Genomic DNA, 19,495 nt, shown 5'->3' with positions numbered 1-19,495 from the left:
CACATGCATATCCATTAGTACCAGTGCTGTTTTTGTGACCAAATTAAAGGCAAAAAGAACATAGCCAAAGTTGGCAGACCCAGAACATGAACTTTGTTTCTGTCCCTTACTCTTTCCCTTGGGTGTCGGGGAGCAAATTATGCAAATAGTCTTGGTTCTGTATATTGTGAGGTGTGTACATTTCCTGCCCCAGAAGAGTCTACAACCTAACAGGAGGTGTCTGTGTCTATGTCTTTGTAACAATAACACAGCTCATAAGATAAACTCTACATTAGTGAATGAGTGAAAGGGAAAAATTGGTAAAGAAACATTTTGCAGCTTCAAGCCTCCAGGGCTCTTACTGAACATAATGCATGCTCATTGCAAAATTATCAGACAAAAAATCAACCAAAACCACCCTTAATAGCATCTCCAACTTTTTCCCCCCTGATCTTTTGGACCTGCCACCAGCTCTGTTTTCATTATATCAGTTGGAGTTTTGCTATTGGGGAAGTACAGATTGATCCTTAATCTTGCTTCCTGAAGGCTCTGCAGTGGATTTTCAGTACTGCTGTCCGATGTACTAATCATGTGTCCCAAACTCTCACAGAAGTCAGAAGGAATTCTGGATGTGCAAGCAAAGCAGAGGCAGGCCTTAGTATCCTATATTGTACCAACGTCTGGTGGTGGTGAGGGGTTGCGTTGGCTCTGTTTAGTCAATTGTCAAAGATTCCAAAATGGTTTTGGGAAATGTTTTGTTGTTGTTCCCAGTTCATGATTGAAAGGCATCACCAAAAGCCATATCTGCAATCATTACTCAGACAAAACTTACACTGACTTCAGAGGGATTCTTCCATGGGTGAGAACGGAAACATCAGACTCTAAGTGTGTATTATACACGTAGAGTCGTGTTGGAACAATTTGCATAGCGGGGGTGCTGAGAGCCATTGAACCAAATTGCAAACGCTGTATATGGTGGAAACCACTTCAAGCCAGAGAGTGCTGCTGTACCCCGTCACTCCTAGTTCTAGCATCCCTGTACATGTATCCTTGTGGAAGAACCAAGCAACATTCTCAGTCTGACCAGTCATGGCAGAGACTCAGAAATCATTATAGGAAATCAGCACAATAGTAGTTACCTATAGAATGCTCACTGTGATCTGACAAGGGAAATAATTTTGCTATTCCCTACTTGTCTGACTTTGCCTCTTACTGTGTCGCTCCCGGACTCCTGCTCACTGCTTGCAATGCCAGCTCTGATGCCCTCTTCATCCATTTCTCCCATGAACCTCTCCATGTCTTTCTTTCATGCATCCCCCTTTGTATGGAACAAGTCTAGTCTAATCTGCCAAGCCCACGCCCTCTTCTCATGTTAATCGCTCCTGAAAATTAATCTCTTCTGTGATGCCCACAATGAATGGGTGAAAAATAGTTACTATCTTAAAATCTCTTTTTGTTCCTTCCTTATTTTTATACTAGGGCTGTCAAGCAATTAAAAAAATTAATCGTGATTAATTGCATGATTAATCGTACTGTTAAACAATAATTGAATACCATTTATTTAAATATTTTTTGATGTTTTCTACATTTTCAAATATATTCGATTTTAATTAGAACACAGAATACAAAGTGTACAGTGCTCACTTTCTATTTATTTTTGACTACAAATATCATGTAAATATCTTGCGACGCTGGCTACAACAGTGCCATGCGAATGCCTATTTTCACTTTCAGCTGACATTGTGAACAAAAAGCAGGCAGCGTTATCTCCTGCAAGTGTAAACAAACTTGTTTGTCTGAGCGATTGGCTGAACAAGAAGTAGGACTGAGTGGACTTGTAGGCTCAAAAGTTTTACATTGTTTCATTTTTGAATGCAAGTTTTTTTTTACATAATTCTTCATTCATGATAAAGAGATTTCACTACAGTACTCATACAGTACTTCAACTTTCATGGTAGAGAGATTGCACTACAGTACTTGTAATGGGGGGATTGAAAAATACTATTTCTTTTGTTTTTTACAGTGCAAATATTTGAAATAAAAAATAATAAACATAAGAACATAAGAATGGCCATACTGGGTCAGACCAAAGGTCCATCAAGCCCAGTATCCTGTCTGCCGACAATGGCTAATGGCAGGTGCCCCAAAGGGAATGAACAGACAGGTAAATATAATATAAAGTGAGCAGTGTACACTTTGTATTCTGTGTTGTAATTGAAGTCAATGTATTTGAAAATGTAAAAAACATCCAAAAATATTTAATACACTTCAATTGGTATTCTATTGTTTAACAGTGCGATTAAAACTGCGATTAATTGGGATTAATTTGTTGAGTTAATCGCGTGAGTTAACTGCGATTAATCAACAGCCCTATTTTATACATTTTTTAAAGAATGAACTCTGAATTGAACCACAATGCTGTGCACATGCCGAAATGCAGGGACCATGTGAGCATCTTGTCACCTTCACCCTTTCTCTTTGTCTCTTTCCTACTGTTCATCTCTCCCACTTGTTGTGTCATATCAATGAAATTAATTACTGGTGAGGTATAGTGCTACCCAGTGTAAGGGTGGCAGAATCCAGCGATTGGATTGCAAACACTTTTGGGTAGGAACTCAACCCCCATCCAAAATTGTACTTAGGCTCCTAAGTTCCATTGAAGTTGATGGAAGTTAGGAGCCTAAATACCTTTTGTGGATCTGGGCTTCTGTCTTTCTGTCTTCTTTGACAGACCTAGTAGACTTCTGGGTCTATAAAATAATAAATAATGACACTAAGCCTTTTTCCATAGGGTACAGCAGGGAGTGTAGCATGGTTGTGTTTCTGTTCAGGTGTAAGCAGAGGATGAGAGTTGGTGCGAATAAGCTTAAGCACATCACGTAGTCCTCTGCACTGAGTGAAAGTAAATCCCAAGCCCTTAGTGGGCTCTCACCCTGTTGTTCTTGAGTGCAGAGTAAAGAAGAGGCAGGGAATGGACCAGGAGTCCAATTAGAAATCTGCTTAATCATCATCCTCATCATGAGAATAGGACAGTTAGCGACATACTCCCTTCTTAGACTTTTCTTGTGTTCTAGGCAGGAATCGTGTTGACTGTGCAGCTGCACTCTCATTAAAGTAGGATTGAGTTCTCCTGCATCCATGGTCCTGCCCATCACTTTTGACCTGGTGCTTGTACACATCACAATCTACACCTCTTCTGTGCAGGATGAAGCTCCAAATAATGTTGGGGAAACAGGGGCTCTGCCACGATGCAATGAAGCATTGAAACATCTATCATTGTTTGCTGTTCATTATTACATTTAGAACATAAGAATGGCCGTACTGGGTCAGACCAAAGGTCCATCTAGCCCAGTATCCTGTCTTCCGACAGTGGCCTATACCAGGTGCCCCAGAGGGAATGAACGGAACAGGTAATCATCAAGTGATCCATCCTCATTGCCCATTCCCAGCTTCTGGCAAACAGAGGCTAGGGACACCATCCCTGCCCATCCTGGCGAATAGCCATTGATGGACCTATCCTCCACAAATTTATCTAGTTCTTTTTTGAACCCTCTTATAGTATTGGCCTTCACAACATCATTTGGTAAAGAGTTCCACAGGCGGACTGTGCGTTGTGTGAAGAAATACTTCCTTTTATTTGTTTTAAACCTCCTGCCTATTAATTTCATTTGGTGACCCCTAGTTCTTGTGTTATAAGGAGTAAATAACACTTCCTTATTTACTTTCTCCACACCAGTCACAATTTTATAGACCTCTGTCAGATCCCCCCCTAGTCAATTTTGTGTGTTTCTACAGCGCTTGGTATTTTCCAGGCATGTAGGAAGATGAGCTGCCAGTTTAAATACACAAAATACAGGCAAAAGAGATGTGACACATTAGCAAAGTGCCTGGTACATGCGTTGTTTAGTTCAATGATTTATTTACATTTTAAATTATTTCATGTTGTCATTTGAGCTCAGTTAACAGGAGGACAAGGAAGGGTGTGCAGCAAGTGGTGGACAGCTAGCCACGAGAAGTGAGGATTGAGGCAGGACCAGTAAGAGAGATGTTTCTTAGTCTATTAGAGATGAGGATCTCTTCCAGAAGAAGGGAGTGGCCCAAACAGTGGCCTGGAGTCATCAGTGGGAGAAGGAGATGAGATGCAGTGGAGCTGGTAGAATGTAATGTATGGGGGTGTAGTATGGGGTATAATAGGAGACAAGAGGTGAGATATATCAGGGGAATTTTGAATTTGATGTAAAATGCGGTAGGAAGCCAACATAGGAAGATGTTCATAACAATGGGCAAAGAAGATAATTTTAGATGTAACATGTAGAATTGACTGAAGTGAGCAGAGCTGAGAGGCAAGCAGGCTTGAAAGAAACAGGTTACAAAGAGATCACAATAGCATTGTCAGTATTGTTCTTTCTGGTGACACAATCCTCTAAAACTGGTCACTGATGGTCAAGATGGGTAAATTGCAGACTTCCATAAGGCTTTGTCTTAGACACGTAGCCTTTAAGGTCAGAAGGGACGATCATGATCATCTAGTCTGACCTCCTGCACATTGCAGGCCACAGAATCTCAGCCACCCAATCCTGTAATAGAACCTCTGGCTGAGTTACTGAAGTCCTCAATTTAAAGGCTTCAAGTTACAAAGAATCTACCATTTACAGTAGTTTAAATTTGCAAGTGACCCATGCCCCATGCTGCAGAGGAAGGCGAAAAACCCCAACAGTCTCTGTCAATCTGACCCGGCAGGACAATTCCTTCCTGACCTCAGTTATGATGATCATTTACACCCTGAAGATGTGGGCAAGACCCACTAGCCAGACAGCTGGGAAAGAATTCTCTGTTGTAACTCAGAGCCCTCCCTATCTAGTGTCCCATCACCAGAGATTGGAGATATTTGCTAGCAATCACAGATGGGCTACATGCCATTGTAGGCAGTCTCATCATACCATCCCCTCCATAAACGTATCAAAATAAGTCTTGAAGCCAGTAAGGTTTTGTGCCCCCACTGCTCCCTTTGGAAGGCTGTTTCAGAACTTGACTCCTCTAATGGTTAGAAACCTTCATCTAATTTTCAAGCCTAAACTTGTTGATGGCAAGTTTATATCCATTTGTTCTTGTGTCCACATTGGAGCTTAAACTAAATAACTCCTCTCCCTCCTGGGTATCTTCTTCCTGTTTGTATTTATGTTTCAGAGTAGCAGCCATGTTAGTCTGTATTCACAAAAAGAAAAGGAGTACTTGTGGCACCTTAGAGACGAACATATTTATTTGAGCCTCATGAAAGCTCATGCTCAAATAAATTGGTTAGTCTCTAAGGTGCCACAAGTACTCCTTTTCTGTTTGTATTTAGTATCTGTAAAACTGCTAGGGGAGACTGTAAGACACCATGGCCTAATATGCTAGGGGAGATTGGAAGATGCCATCGCCTGAAATGCCAGCAATATGTGAACGCTCAACGATACATTTAATTCACTTCCAGTGTCAGCATCATCTCCCAGAGATGTAAGGCCGTATCCATGCTAACACTTCCATAGCTTCTCACACCATTGTTTTAGTGCTGGTGCAGGGCTGTAGATGACATGGTGGTAAAAGCACCTGAGCCTTTTCGACACTAACTTTTCCACTGGAGATAGCTAGTTAGTGTATCTATAGTGCAGGAGTCTAAGTGAGATCAGTGCTTGGATGAACATGAACTGACTGAAGCTAAACTCCAGGGAAGCTGGAGATGATGCTGGAACGAAGGCGAAAAATGTTTAGAAGGATTAGCTAATACTAAACATCACCATCCAACAAAGACATATTACCTGTGATTGTTAGAAACAAGGGGGTCCTTCTGGAGCTCTTTCTGCTACTGGATACCCAGTTAATGAGAGTCCCAGAAAGGCCTGCTTCCATCTGTGGCTATTCAAGAGATTTAGCCTCATCCTGATTGTCCAGCACTTGGCTTTGAATACCCATGAAATCATGACCTCTAGCCTTGATTACTGTGATGCACTGTACTTGGGTTTGAATGTAGGAGCTCTGAAGATACTCCGGTTAGTTCAACATGGAGTGGCCCACAATTAAGCATTGTAAGTTGCTGCAAACACATTGCCCAATGTTCTAGTCACTACTTTGAATCCTGTTCAAATTCACTGGCTCTCCAAAGTTCTCATTAGATCTCATGAGATACTCTGGACAAACAAGGGTATCTAATGAAATGCTTTTCTTTCTGTGGCCATGAGCTACTAACTTCTTTGCCAGAATGGCCATTGAACACCCATCATATTGTGAGTCAAATTCAGACCTGGTGCAGCTCCACGCCAGAGCCAAAGTTGTCCTTCTGGCCCGATTCATGCTTCCAAAAAGAGCATTAGTAAATTTGATCTTTGATTCTGTGGTTTACAACATGAACAAGCTGTGCTGGATTGCTTTATTTTTTTCCTCTGGGATGAGACATTTCCGGGACTAGCCTGTTGAGATTTGGAAATTCAATTTGAATTGCCATAATGGAAATGTATAACCCAGGAGGCAAATATAATGACAGCCAGTGGAACACATTTAGTGCTGTATCCTCCAGTCCACACTCAGGTGACTCTTCCACTGACACCGATACGTATTGTTTTGCCAGAATAGGGAGTGTGAGGGGTCTACACCATTGATATTGCTGAAGCAATGAAAAGATGGCATTTATTGTGAAGAATTTACACAGGTTTGTTTTTTACAGTGTAACCCTTTTACGCTGCATGATAAAGGAGTGAGATTTTGCTAGATGAATAAATAGCTAGGTCCCCAAAAGAGAGAAAGAAAAGGAACATCAGATTGTTTAAACGAATAAACATGAATGAACTTGGCTGTACACCAAGCGATGGCATTGCTACATTTGATGAAATCCCTCCTAAGTGAATTACTGTATAGAAGAATAAATTCGTTAAAAAAATAGGCTTAAAAGCTTTTGGGCAGGTGAATCCATTAGGGTGCTAGCAGAAATGATGCCTCAAGGATATAAATGAGTTACAAGCTAGGTCCTTAGATAATTTGGTGTTCACACTAGCTGAAATATTATGAAATATGAAGATTAATATTACACTATAACGTGGTCATGGAGATTACAAAGAGAGAAGAATGCTGTTTAAAAACTAAGATATTTTAAAGTTTTGACACAGACAGTCCTTTGTGGAATCCCATTTACAGGGTTTCTTTGATCCTTTCCAGAAGGACACAAACGCTTAGGAAGGGATGGCTTTCTTCATTTGCTGCTAATATTTTGAAATCATTTCCTTCACCTTGCTAAAACCAAAATGGCTTAATCATAACATAACACATCCAGTATTAAAACTGACCATGTTCAGGGGAAAAAAAGCTCTTCTGTATATTGTCTCTTAGAGAAATAACTTTCCGGGGGGAGATATTTTAAAGGCACAAAGAGGCGTGGGGCTTTCAATGGGAGATAGCCTTTGAAAACCTACCCCTAGCCAATATTAATCCAAGTAGTTTTTATTGTTGATGTTCTGTTAGTCTAGGAAAACACAAACATCAGCATATGTATCTTCCCTCTAAAGCAGAGGAGCCAGAGATATTTTTAAAGGCTTAGTGGCAGACTGTTCTACTTTGGAAATGTTAAAGGAGCAAAGAGGCACGTGTTTGAAGCCTAATACTTCTCAGATCGCCTCTCTCAAATCACACACATTCATAGGCAGTGAATTGGAAATACAAGTGGATTTGGAACACAGAAAAGACCATTTCTGATTATGATGCATGGCAAGATACATAATCATATTAAGGTCTATATGCTACCTGAGATTTCGGTGTAAACCGTCCATTGTCAGCTGTGGAACTTTAAGAATTGTGATGACTGGGAGTCAGGTTTATCGCTGATATAACTCCACTAAAGTCAGTAGTGTTACACGAGAGATGAATTTGGCCCTGGGCGTGGCCCCCTTTGAGGCCTGGAATATTGTGGGTTGGGAGTCATTTCAAAAGGCTTGATCAATTGGCACTGGTTGCAGTTGGAGCAGGAGCTAAAGACTGAAGCCAAAAATGAAATGGTTCTGGACCTGTTCATTGTGCTAGCCTGATCTGGTTTTGTTTTGTTATTGTTGTTCTCATGCAGCTAAAGTAATTGTAGTTAATCAAAAAAGGATGATTGGTTTATTTGGCTCTGGGGACAACACATGAGTGGGAGTTCCACACGTGGAACAAAGGTACAGATACAATACTAGAGGTACTTTCTGTGCTCCATTTTGTAGGGATTTGGATGTGGTTTTATATCGAAATAAACTATGCAGTTGTGATATGATTGGAATGAATACAGTAGACAATGTGTGTCAATTCACTCTGATGCACCGCTGCATTATTTTCATTGGACACAGTACATTAATTAACCATGATAACCCATTAGAACATTTCATGTTGGGGGATGGCATTTTCATTCCTCAGTAATTTCAGTAGCAGACTAAGAAACGTCAGTGTAAAATATTTGTTCATATTTTGATGTCTGTATTTTTTAAAAAGATCACTCTAGCTCAGCAGAAAAGGTGGATATGAAGACAGATGGCTTTTGACTTTGTTGTGTACATCCCACCATAACATCTGAATTGGATTTTCCAATAACCCAAAGCTTGGTGGTGTACTGATCCAGTGATTTTTTTGGATTATCCCATTAAAACTACAGGGAGCCATTTGCAAAATTCAGGACTGGAGCTGGGTTTAAACTTTGAACATTAGGGGTGGGTTCAGATCTATCTCTTATCTCTACCAGGCATTTTGCCATTTGTGGGTACATGGAAATAATTTCCATACTTAAAAAAACCCGTGTATAGATTGTGTCAGACTTGTAAGAAAAGACCTTTGTACAAAAAGCATGAGTCTCCAGCCTACAGATATTTGCTCTTTCTGATACCGTGCAGACAATAGTAGTATCTGGATAACAGCCTGCTTTCTCTGAGCAGACAGCCCCTCCTCCTGCATGATCCTGCAGCGAATGATGCTGACTTTGTGACATCTCCTTCTGTTGCCATGATAATTGCTGTGTTGTCACAGACTAAGCTCTGTGGCTTTACTGGCAGATTAAAGCAGGAGAAGTTAGGCCGTGATTAGGAGAAATCACCAGAAAAATGCTGCAAAGCATATACAAGCAGGTGGCTGTCCGTAGTATGTAAGTGCTGTGTGATATACAGCAGGGAGCTCAGCCGTGAAGAGCTGGAGAGTCATGCACTCATAAAATGGAGATGCCGGGAGCTGTCCGCTAAGCGCTGCATGATGCGCTGTCGTTAGGTTTGCACCATGTTGTTTCCGGGGATGACAGTGTAACATTGTTGTGACCATATCGTCACTTATATTGCAGTGATGGGTGAAGTAGGAATACTTAGGGCCAAATTCTTCCCTTGATTCCACCAGTATAAATGCAGACTAATTGCACTGATTTCAGTGGAGCTATCCCACATCTCTGGTGTAACTGAGAGAGGATTTAGCTTTAGGTAGGTTATATTGGTACAACCTCAGGTCAGTACTTCGCTTTGTTATCATTTTGGATCTCTCCCTTAAACCTGATATCTCCTTTTCATTTTTCTCCTTCCACCTTCCAGATGCTGGCAGGTCTTCCCCCTTGTTCCTGGCAGCGTGGCAGGAGGGGTGGATGCCTGCAACTTGCTTTTGCCATCCCAGCATGTGTGAGGTAGCTCTAAGCTGCTCCCACACAGTCTCCCACTAATGTTCTCCAGGCTGCTTCATGTGTGTTGAGCAACATTTGACTCAGTTTACCTAAAATTGCGGCTGAGCAGGGCTCTGACATACCCTGGACTCTGAAGAGCTACCTGTGGCTCATGAGCCTGGGGTCAGGTAACGCACTATTTGAATATTTTCTAAACAGTGGCAGACCCTCTTTACACTGTTGTCTCCTCTTGAGCCTGGACTCTAATGTATTATTTATTATTTCTATTGTGTTAGCACATGCTGGCCCCTGTCAAGATTGAGGCCTCGTTGTACAAGGCATTGTACAACAAGAGACACTCCCTGCCCTGAAGAGTTTACAGTAGAGAGAACAGAGGCAGATGAAAGGGGGGAGAGCAGAATACAATGTAGAAGGGAAGGAAGAGGGAGCAGAATACAACATAAAAGGGATGTAGACAGGATGATCAGAGAGATATGTATTGTTCATTGTTTTCTCTGGCCTTTATTCAGCGAAGTGCTTCAGTATGTGTTGAACTTTAAGCCTGTGCTTAAGTACTTTGCTGAATAGGGATGGCAGTTTCACACATTGGTCTCATTTTATATTAAGGTTCCATTCATAAATAGTTTATAAAGGGTTAATCAATATTAATAGATGTTTTAATAATTGGTCAATTATTCTAGATCATTATAATCCGTGGTTATAAGCAACCCATTGACCTGTACAACTCTGTAACAATCTGTAACACTTTTTACAGATGTGCTTATGACGACAGCTGGCTGGAAAAATTCCAACTCAATAGTTTGTCGTCAGAATTGGCTGATTCGTTTGCAGAGAGCGTTCGATTTTGACAAAATTCCAGTGAAAACCAGGCAGGGTTTCATCAATCCTGTCTTCTTTCCTGCCACCTTGCCAGCTCCGCTCCTCATCAGCTGCGCTCTGGCTCCCTAGGCTTCCAGGGAGAATGCAGAGTGCCTGTGAGTCAGGGACCGCAGGGCTTTCCAGGGTCCATGGCTCTGGGGCAGTCCATCTGGTAGATTGCTCAGGAGTCAAGGCACCATTTCCTTTCACAGAGAATATCAATTTTTTTAGTTTTCTTTCTGAAGGAGAATGAAACCAAATTCCAAAATATCATCATTCTCTTCAAAATGGAATTACCTCTCTCTACCACGGTTCACTTAGAACCATCTGTATCACAGGCTACTCATGTCTCTAACACACCTGTGACATCTGTTAATCATTTATTAACCCTTTACAAACTATATATGAACTCTTAAGATAAAGTGTGACCCAGACGGTTAAGTGTTTTGCAGAATTTGGGCCTGCATAGTTTTTTGTTACAAATTACTATATTGTGTAGCTTTTACTGAAACAAAATAATTCTTATAGTCCTTGCTTGTTCCTTCTGGGTTCTACTTTTGCCTCTTTTCTGTCTGTCTGTTAATAAGATCCCTGACCTATTGCCTTTGTTGTTTGTATTGTTAACCTTTGCCTGTTTATAAAGAAAAATGTAAAACATCTTGATGCATGGAAAGCTTTGGTGACCCATTAGCAGCAGCAGACGGGATGTTTTTAAATGTTGGTAATGTTCCCCCCAACAGATAAATGAGATGCTGTCTCTTTGTAGTAGAACAATATTAATGTTTTAAAAGGAAATTGAATGAGCTGAAAAAGAGTCCACAAGATGATGGTCTGTCCAGGTCAGCAGGCACAGTAGTAAATCACCATGGTGAGGAGGTACAACCGCCAGCACACTTCAAAATAAATCATTACCTTTCAGGCCCCTCATTAAAAAATACTGCAGTTACTACTGACAATAGAGAGCCTGAAAAATAGCTGAGATCAGCAAGGCAAATTCTAGGGTGGGGACTTGCATTCCTCTCCACATTTTCATAGTCAAAGGGTAGTAGCATCTGAGACTGATCCCATAGGGATCATATTTCATTGTAGTTCAGTGCCTTGATTTTACCCCGGAGTCCCCTGCATACTTTATCTCATGAAAAGTCTCCAACCTTTTGTGTACATGATCTTTCCTCATGTATTATATTGAAAACTTCTTTCTTCAGGATGGTTAGATTATCAGATGTATCTTTCACAGAAAGACAGAACAGTATGGCGGGCCTGCTTCTGAAAAAAAACCCCACAACCACTTATATCCATGCTGAATTTTAAGCATGTGCTTAAAATTAAGCACATAATTAAATGCTTTGCTGACCAGGGGTTGACATCATAACAACTAGCTCTTATGTAGCATTTTTCATCAGCAGATCTCAGAACACTTTACAAAGGAGTTAAATATAATCCTATTTTTACAGGTGGGGAAACATAAGCGTGTGCTTAAACGTTTTCTAAATTGAGGACTCAAGTATTTGCGTAACTTTAGGCACGTGAATAATCCTTTGTTTAGTCTTTGCAAGTTCAGGATCTAGAAGAGATACAAGGCAAAATGGGAATCCTTATTCATCTTTTTGAAAAGAAGCAACAGAAGAATCAGAGGCCCCTTATTACTGAATGGAACCAAACACATTATTTATAATGGATATTTTATTCAGTTAATGTAACCTCTTCTTCTAATTATGGAAGAAACAGGTTTTGCTTCCTCAAAGTTATTCACTGTTCACAGTTATTTGACTAATATCTTTCCAAATTCAATATGTATTAATCCATGAATGGTTGAAATCTGAGCTGTGTTGCTCAGTTGTGATTGGTTAGATAAGTCACATGATATTATTCCTGTTTCCTGGCTAGGTGAGGTGTGCTACCATTTCCAGCATGACTCCTCGAGTGCATGAATTTAAACTTTAGTTTCTGTGCAATTTTGAAATTTGCTTTCTGCAAACATTTTTGCAAGTGTAAATTGATTACTTGAATGTTCACAGAAATGAGAACACCTAAGCACTAGGAACAGGGCACCAGCAAATTCTTTGAACATTTGAACAATTCTTCACAAAATATTATAGATATATATATTTGGCATTATTTGTTCATCTCTAACACTGAAAACTTGCATGCAAAATGCTGACCGACTCTTATTATTCCTATAGTGAACAGTGCTCCACTTAGGAGTTTGGCTACTACAAATTAATATAAATTCTTCCAACTCAGACATGAATTACTATTCCTAAGCATTTACACACAAGGCTTGACATGGGCTTTTAGTAATTCAGCTTTCATCAACTTTAAATGGATACTAGCAATTAGTTTAGGATTTTTATGAGGTCTACATATGCCCTATTGCTGATTTTTTAAATGACTATGTAAAAGCTCTGTGTATTTACATGTTTGCCAGCAGTGTTCAAAATCCAAACACTGCTGCGTGATGCTAGTACATCAGAATCAGAAACCTGACTAAAACCAGTTTACTTTTACAGCTGAGGCCAAGGGAAGTGAAAACATGCTGAGTTAGTTTTTACAAAAGTAACCTTCAGTTGTGGATATGTGTGTGTAACTCTACTGCTCATTCAGGTCAGAACTCACTCTTTCCCTCTTCTCGTCTCATACCAACCTGCAGAGCTAGTAGACTACAGAGAATGGAGCATGCTGTACCTCCCAAGAGAGATTGCATGGCGCTCACTCCCTCTTTTTCCCTGTGCTCTTTGAAATTCTGGGTGGGATTGGGGATGGTGGAGTGCATATAGGACACACTCAGCAGGCTCTTACTTTCTGCTGCTGACCAGCTCTATGGCACTGTGATGAGCTATAGCTCTGCCCCCTGGGAGGCTCTTTTAGATCACAGAGGGGTATGGAAAAGGGACCCTGACTGGCTTCTTGTTTCTCATGGGAACTCTTTTCCCCTATTAATTCCCTTGCACATCTCTACTAGAGCCCTTACTCAACACTAGATTCACATATAAAGACATGCACACAGAATTAACTCCCTCAGAAAACTAATTCATTTCCCCCCTTTTATGCATGTCACTCAGCTTGGGCCATGAAGGCAAGCCAAGTCAGTAAACTGGTCTGTTTACTGGTAAACCAGTCACTCTCATTCTGTTCTCAAGCACTTATGTTGCACAGCCGAGTTTGGTTGGGCTGGCTGTAGCCCTCCCAGAGCTCGCCCTGCAGCAGTGCCATGTGACAGTGCAATTAAATCTAGCCCTGGAGACTGAACTGTTCCATTCACAGAATGGATACTGAGCAGGCCGCAGCAGTGCAGACTTCCCTGAACTGCGTGACTAAAGTCCCCTGAAATGAATCTGGAGGGATCACCTGGAGGGGTGAGAAGGTAGTTCAGTCTCCATGTCCATTGAGTCCTTCATCTATCTGCTGAGACAGTCAACCAGAGACCAGATTCCATGTTGTCTCTTGTGAGGCACAGCACAGAATGTATAGATCGGGGAGGGGGCAGGGAAAAGGTGTATATTCTTGGCTACTCTGGGGAACCAGCACAGTTGAGCTTACCGGGCTGCTGTTAGTTAAGGCAGCTTCCCCACTGTAGTCAATAAGTTGTTCTGGGACCAAGAACTACTGGAGTAAAGACTCTCTGGCCATTACTGGTTGTATTTCCAACTCTAGCCCTAACCCTGGCTGGCCCTATGACAGGGGCTATAAAGGGGGCATTGTAGGGCCATGTATGCTAGGTCTATGCTGCTCTTGTGTTGAGGGAATTGTCCTGGGGGTGATTGTTTTCCCTTTATGGCTCCTGTACATTATGGTAGTGACATAAAAGAGTTGTAGTATGATCTGGCCCAAGACTGAAAATTACTATTGTATGTGATGGCTTTGGCATTTTTGGACATTTGTCCTCTAGGAACTAGGTTGTGCCCACAAACTCATTTCACATTGGCCACTTAATATCCATCAGATGGTAATACATTTCAGTCCACTGTCCATCTGGGCTGTATGTCAATGGGTGTCATCAAGGCTGGAAAAGACATCTGTTGGAAAAGTAATATGGCAAAACAAAATTTTCAATAAATTCTTGGAATGTATGGCAAACTTTTGTATTTCAAAAAGTGGAGGAAGTAAGCAGGGGGACAGCCATTTTAGACTTGATTCTGACCTACAGGGAGGAATTGGTTGGGAATCTGAAAGTGAAAGGCAGTTTGTGTGAAAGTGATCATGAAACGATAGATTTCATGATTCTAAGGAAAGGAAGAAGTAAGAACAGCAAAATAAGGAAAATTGGACTTCAAAAAAGCAGACTTTAACAAACTCTGAGAATAGATAGGTAAGGTCCCATTGGAAGAAAATCTAAAGGAAAAAGAATTTCAGGAGAGCTGGCAATTTCTCAAGGAGACAGTATTAAAGGCACAACTGCAACCTATCCCAATGTGAGGGAAAGATAGGAAGAATAGTAAAGGGCCCATATGGCTCCATGAGGAGCTCTTTAATGACCTGAAAATCAAAGAGGAATCCTACAAAATGTGGAAACATGGACAAATTGCTAAAGATGAATACAAAAGACTAGCACGAGTATATGGGGACAAAATCAGACAGGCTAAGGCACAAAATGAGTTATACCTAACAAAGGACATAAAAGACAATAGGAAGAGGTTCTTTAAATCTATTAGGACCAAGAGAAAGAGGACGGAAAATGCAGGTCTTCTACTTAGCAGAAAGGAGAGCTAATAACTGATGCATCAAGAAGGTTGATGTGTTTAATGCCCATTTTGCTTCAGTCTTCACTGAAAAGTTTAATGGTGACCAGATACTCAACACAATTAGTACTAACAACAAGGGGGAAGGAATGCAAGCCAAAATAGGGAAAGAATAGGTTAAAGAATATATAGATAGTTGGATGTATTCATGTCAGCAGGGCCTGATAAGATTATTCCTCAGGTATTTAAGGAACTAGCTGAAACAATCTTGGAACCATTAGCAATTATTTTTTACAGCTCATAGAGGACAGGTGAAGTGCCAGAGGACTGAAGAAGGGAAAACATGGTACCTATCTTTAAAAATGGGGAAGAACTGGCTAGGTGAAAGTATGGCTGAAAAGGAGCTGCGGGCTATAGTGGATTCCAAATTAAGTAAACAGTCTGATGCAGTTGCAAAAAAGCTAATATCATTCTGGAGTGTATTAACTGGAGTGTTATATGTAAGACACGGGAGGTAATTATCCCACTTTGCTTGGCACTGATGAGGCCTCCGCTGGAATACTGTGTCTAATTCTGGTTGCCTCACTTTAGGAAAGATGTGGACAAATTGGAGAGAGTCCAGAGGAGAGCAACAAAAATGAGAGAAGTTTTAGAAAATCTCACCTATGAGGAAAGGTTAAAAAAACTGGTTTCTGTTTAGTCTTAAGAAAAGAAGACTGAGGGAGGACCAGATAAGAATCTTCAAATATGTTAAGGGCTGTTATAAAAAGGACTGTGATCAATTGTTCTCCATGTCCACTGAAGATAAGACAAGAAGTAATGGCCTTAATCTGCAGCAAGGGAGATTTAGGTTAGATTTTAGGAACAACTTTCTATTTATCAGGGTAGTGGAATCCCCATCATTGGACGATTTTAAGAACAGCTTGGACAGACACCTGTCAGGGATGGTCAAGGTTTACTTGGTCCTGCCTCAGCATGACTTCTGGAGGTCCCTTCCAGCCCTGTATTTCTATGATTCTATGATAAGGTGGAAGGCTATGTTATTCCATTTGTCATTGTTAATTGTATGAGGTGTTATTAGCAACACAGGTAGCATTTATAAAAAATGGTATGTGGTTTTCATCTTGATGGCATCACTTTGATGGGAGTGATGAGACTAAAACCCAGACACAAAACTCAGAAAATGTATGCCTTTCAGGTGGCATGATTACATGATAGGTGGAATGTATAAACCAGGAGTGGCCAAACTGGCTCATGAGCCACATATGACCCTATTACCATTAAAGTGTGGCTCGTGGAGTCCTCCATGCCTCCCCTTCTCCACCTACCAGACTGGGGTGGGCAGGGGGGGAGAGGGTGTTGGAGCTTGGGACCTCTACCTTGCAGCGGAGTGGTGGGATAGGGCTTCTGCCCAGCGGGTAGGGGCATCTTGGGTCTTCAGCCCTGTGGGGTGCACCTGCTGGGGCTCAGGACCAATTTTTCATCCATGTGCGGAATACATTTTGTTATGTGCATCAAGGTAATGTGCGGATGTGCGCCACCAATAGAAACAAAAAACCTAGATACAGTATATATTTTTAAAAAGTTACCAATAGGGATAATTACTCCAGCCAGGACAAGCTAGGCATTTTAGAACTCACTACTCAAAGAAAGAAAAGGAGGACTTGTGGCACCTTAGAGACTAACCAATTTATTTGAGCATGAGCTTTCGTGAGCTACAGCTCACTTCATCGGATGCAAAGAAGCAGTGCAAGAGAGAAATAAAAATTATGAAATGCATAGATCAGTCTCAAAAAACTAAAATAACACACTTTGAAAGAATAAAATTAGAGAGACTATATGGGGGTTGCAGGAGTACCAAGAAGGAACAACAATAACAACAGTGTTGGGAGGTGTGTGACACGGACACTGTGTGTGTGACACAGAGACTCTGTGTGTGACACTGTGTCTGTGTGTGTGTGACACACAGACTCTGTGTTTGTGTGTGTGTGCTGGCTGCTGGAGAAGTTTCTGAGCGACGCCTGTCTGCTGTCTCTTTAAGGCACGCACTGAAAGCTCTCCTCCTGAACTATGTCCTGCCCTCCCCCACTCTGCGGAGATGGGTACATGGGCGGGGAGTGGGGAAGAGAGAGAGAGAGTGTGTGTGTGTGTGTGTGTGTATGTGAGAGAGAGAGACAGACAGAGACAGAGATTGTGTGTGTTGGCTGCTGGGTAAGTCTCTGAGAGACCGAGAACTGTCTCTTGTTCAGAAGAGACACCGGAAGGCTTGTTCAGACCTCAGACTGCTGCGAGTCCTGATGAGCCCTGTCCCCTCTACCCTGCTCTGTGGAGATGGGGTACAGGGACTGGGGGAGGGGGACACCCTGACAACAGCAACCTCCTCCCCCTCCTCTGCACAGCCAGCAGGAAGGTCTCAGAAGCAGCTGCAGGAGCAACGTGGCTGCAAAGCAGCTGGGGCTGGGGGGCACCGGAACACACGCTGGATGTGCGCGGCTCTGCTCATCACCTGCGCGGCCGCCCAAGCGTGCAGCTCACAGGAAACGCATCTTGGGACTTCAGCAGGAGCAGGTGTGCCCTGGCTCTCGAACTTCTGAAGATTGTTGTATTTGGCTTGGAGGGCCAGTAAGTTTGGCCACCCCTGGTATGAACTGAGTGTCCCTGGCACTTCTGATGTTAATGGGTCCATGGTATAAAGGTTAGGTTTGTTGTATTTGACTTGATTCCATTTTTGTTTACTTCATAAATGTTTCTTCTTTTTTCTCCCCTCAGAGTGATCGACTGCTCATTAAAGGTGGAAGAATTATCAATGATGACCACTCCTTCTATGCAGACATATACCTGGAAGATGGACTTATAAAGTTGGTTTTTAAAATACTGAACATTTTTGCATGCATATTAATTATAACAGTGAGCTTGACTCCTCCAGCTTGCACACCTCTGTGGATGCCTTGTAATGTTGTATGTTGTAGAGGAATATTTTATTTATTATAAAAATCTGCTTTTCATCTTTGCTAGTGTCAGGCAGGTAGAAGATGCCATCAGTCAGTGTGACTGGAGTTCTTTGCACCTGCAATGGGTCCATTTTCAGTTACTTCTGACAGGACTTAGTCTGTGTCAACACCTGTGCAGCGCAGGTAGTCGCACAAGCCCAGCTGAGCTGTCAGGTACCTCTAGTGCAAGAGATCCCAGGCAAAGATGAACGGTTACTTGGCTGTGGGGTGCTTGTTACAGCTATTTTCTCTCGATGATATTGGTGCCATTTTTGTGCTGTATGTGGAAACTGAGTCCCTACATAGGCACTTTTCCTCACACGGAACCCCTAGTATGTGTCCCATGTACATATACGGCTGCTCTCTTGTACACCAGCATTGTGTACATCGCTGCTTGTGCACTGAATATAGATGCTCTTTGTGTTCTTTCTTCTTACACACTTATATAGAGATGGGCAGGTGTCACGTTCCTCAGGGTACAGTCTGGACTGTTGAACAGCTGTATCCCCTCAGCTCTAGTTTTTTACACTGCTTTACTGTGAACTGCCACTGCTCGCAGCCCGGCTTATACACAGCCACTTCCATGTAAAATAACTCCCAGCTGAATACATGAATGCTCTCCCAGCCACATATGAGTTACATACAGGGTGACACCTGCATGTTCTTAGTCCCAGCCTTGACCCCAGAAATGTGCATCTTGTGCTGTATAGAACCCTCCTGGACAGGACAAGCTCATTGTGAGTCCGTCATTTCAACAAAGGAAAATGATTATGCTCCAGCCTCAAGTGGAGTTTCCCACACAGTCTAATCCAAACATACTGGTTAAGATAAAACAATAAGATAAGTTTATTAACTACAGAAAGATAGATTTTAAACAATTACAAGGCATAAAGTCAGAATTGGTTACAAAAGAAATAAAAAGATAAAAATGCAAGCGAATTCCTAAACTTTAACAAGGTAATCGGATTTAAAGCAAGTCTCTTTCTCTCACCACAAACAGAACCTGCAACAACTTCAGGATGCCAGCTGCAGGAGCAATACAGATTTTCTTTGGATAAACATATTGCTTCAGAAACTCATGTTTCAGATAGCCTTGAATGGATTCAGATAGTTGAGATGCAAGGTTCCTCATGCAGTTCTGTGCTTCCCACTCTGGACCTTGGCTGAGAAGAAATATTGCTAATTTTGCTGAATTGTAGAAGTGCAAAGATGTTGTGATATTCACAAATATCCAATAGAGATTAGTTTGTGCCCACCAAACTTTCTTCACTTGTGACATATGCAGGTTTTCAGTGCACGTCTCCAGAGGCCAAAAGCTACGGCATGAAAAAATAACAACGATC

The 19,495-nt window shown here is 41.7% G+C and overlaps 1 protein-coding gene across 2 annotated transcripts in view; it reads left to right on the top strand.

Moving 5' to 3' along the window:
- Window positions 1-19,495, top strand: part of CRMP1 (collapsin response mediator protein 1) — a 68,681-nt gene that overhangs the window by 6,273 nt on the left and 42,913 nt on the right. For both annotated transcript variants that reach the window (XM_084625586.1, XM_084625587.1), the window contains exon 2: window positions 17,932-18,020. In XM_084625586.1, coding sequence (XP_084481712.1) covers window positions 17,932-18,020 — 89 coding nt within the window. The remainder of the gene's footprint in view (window positions 1-17,931; window positions 18,021-19,495) is intronic.

This window comes from Lepidochelys olivacea, assembly GCF_965140295.1.
Source record: "Lepidochelys olivacea isolate rLepOli2 genome assembly, chromosome: 4".
NCBI lineage: Eukaryota > Metazoa > Chordata > Testudines > Cheloniidae > Lepidochelys > Lepidochelys olivacea.
This window is presented reverse-complemented; position numbering and strand designations above follow the sequence as displayed.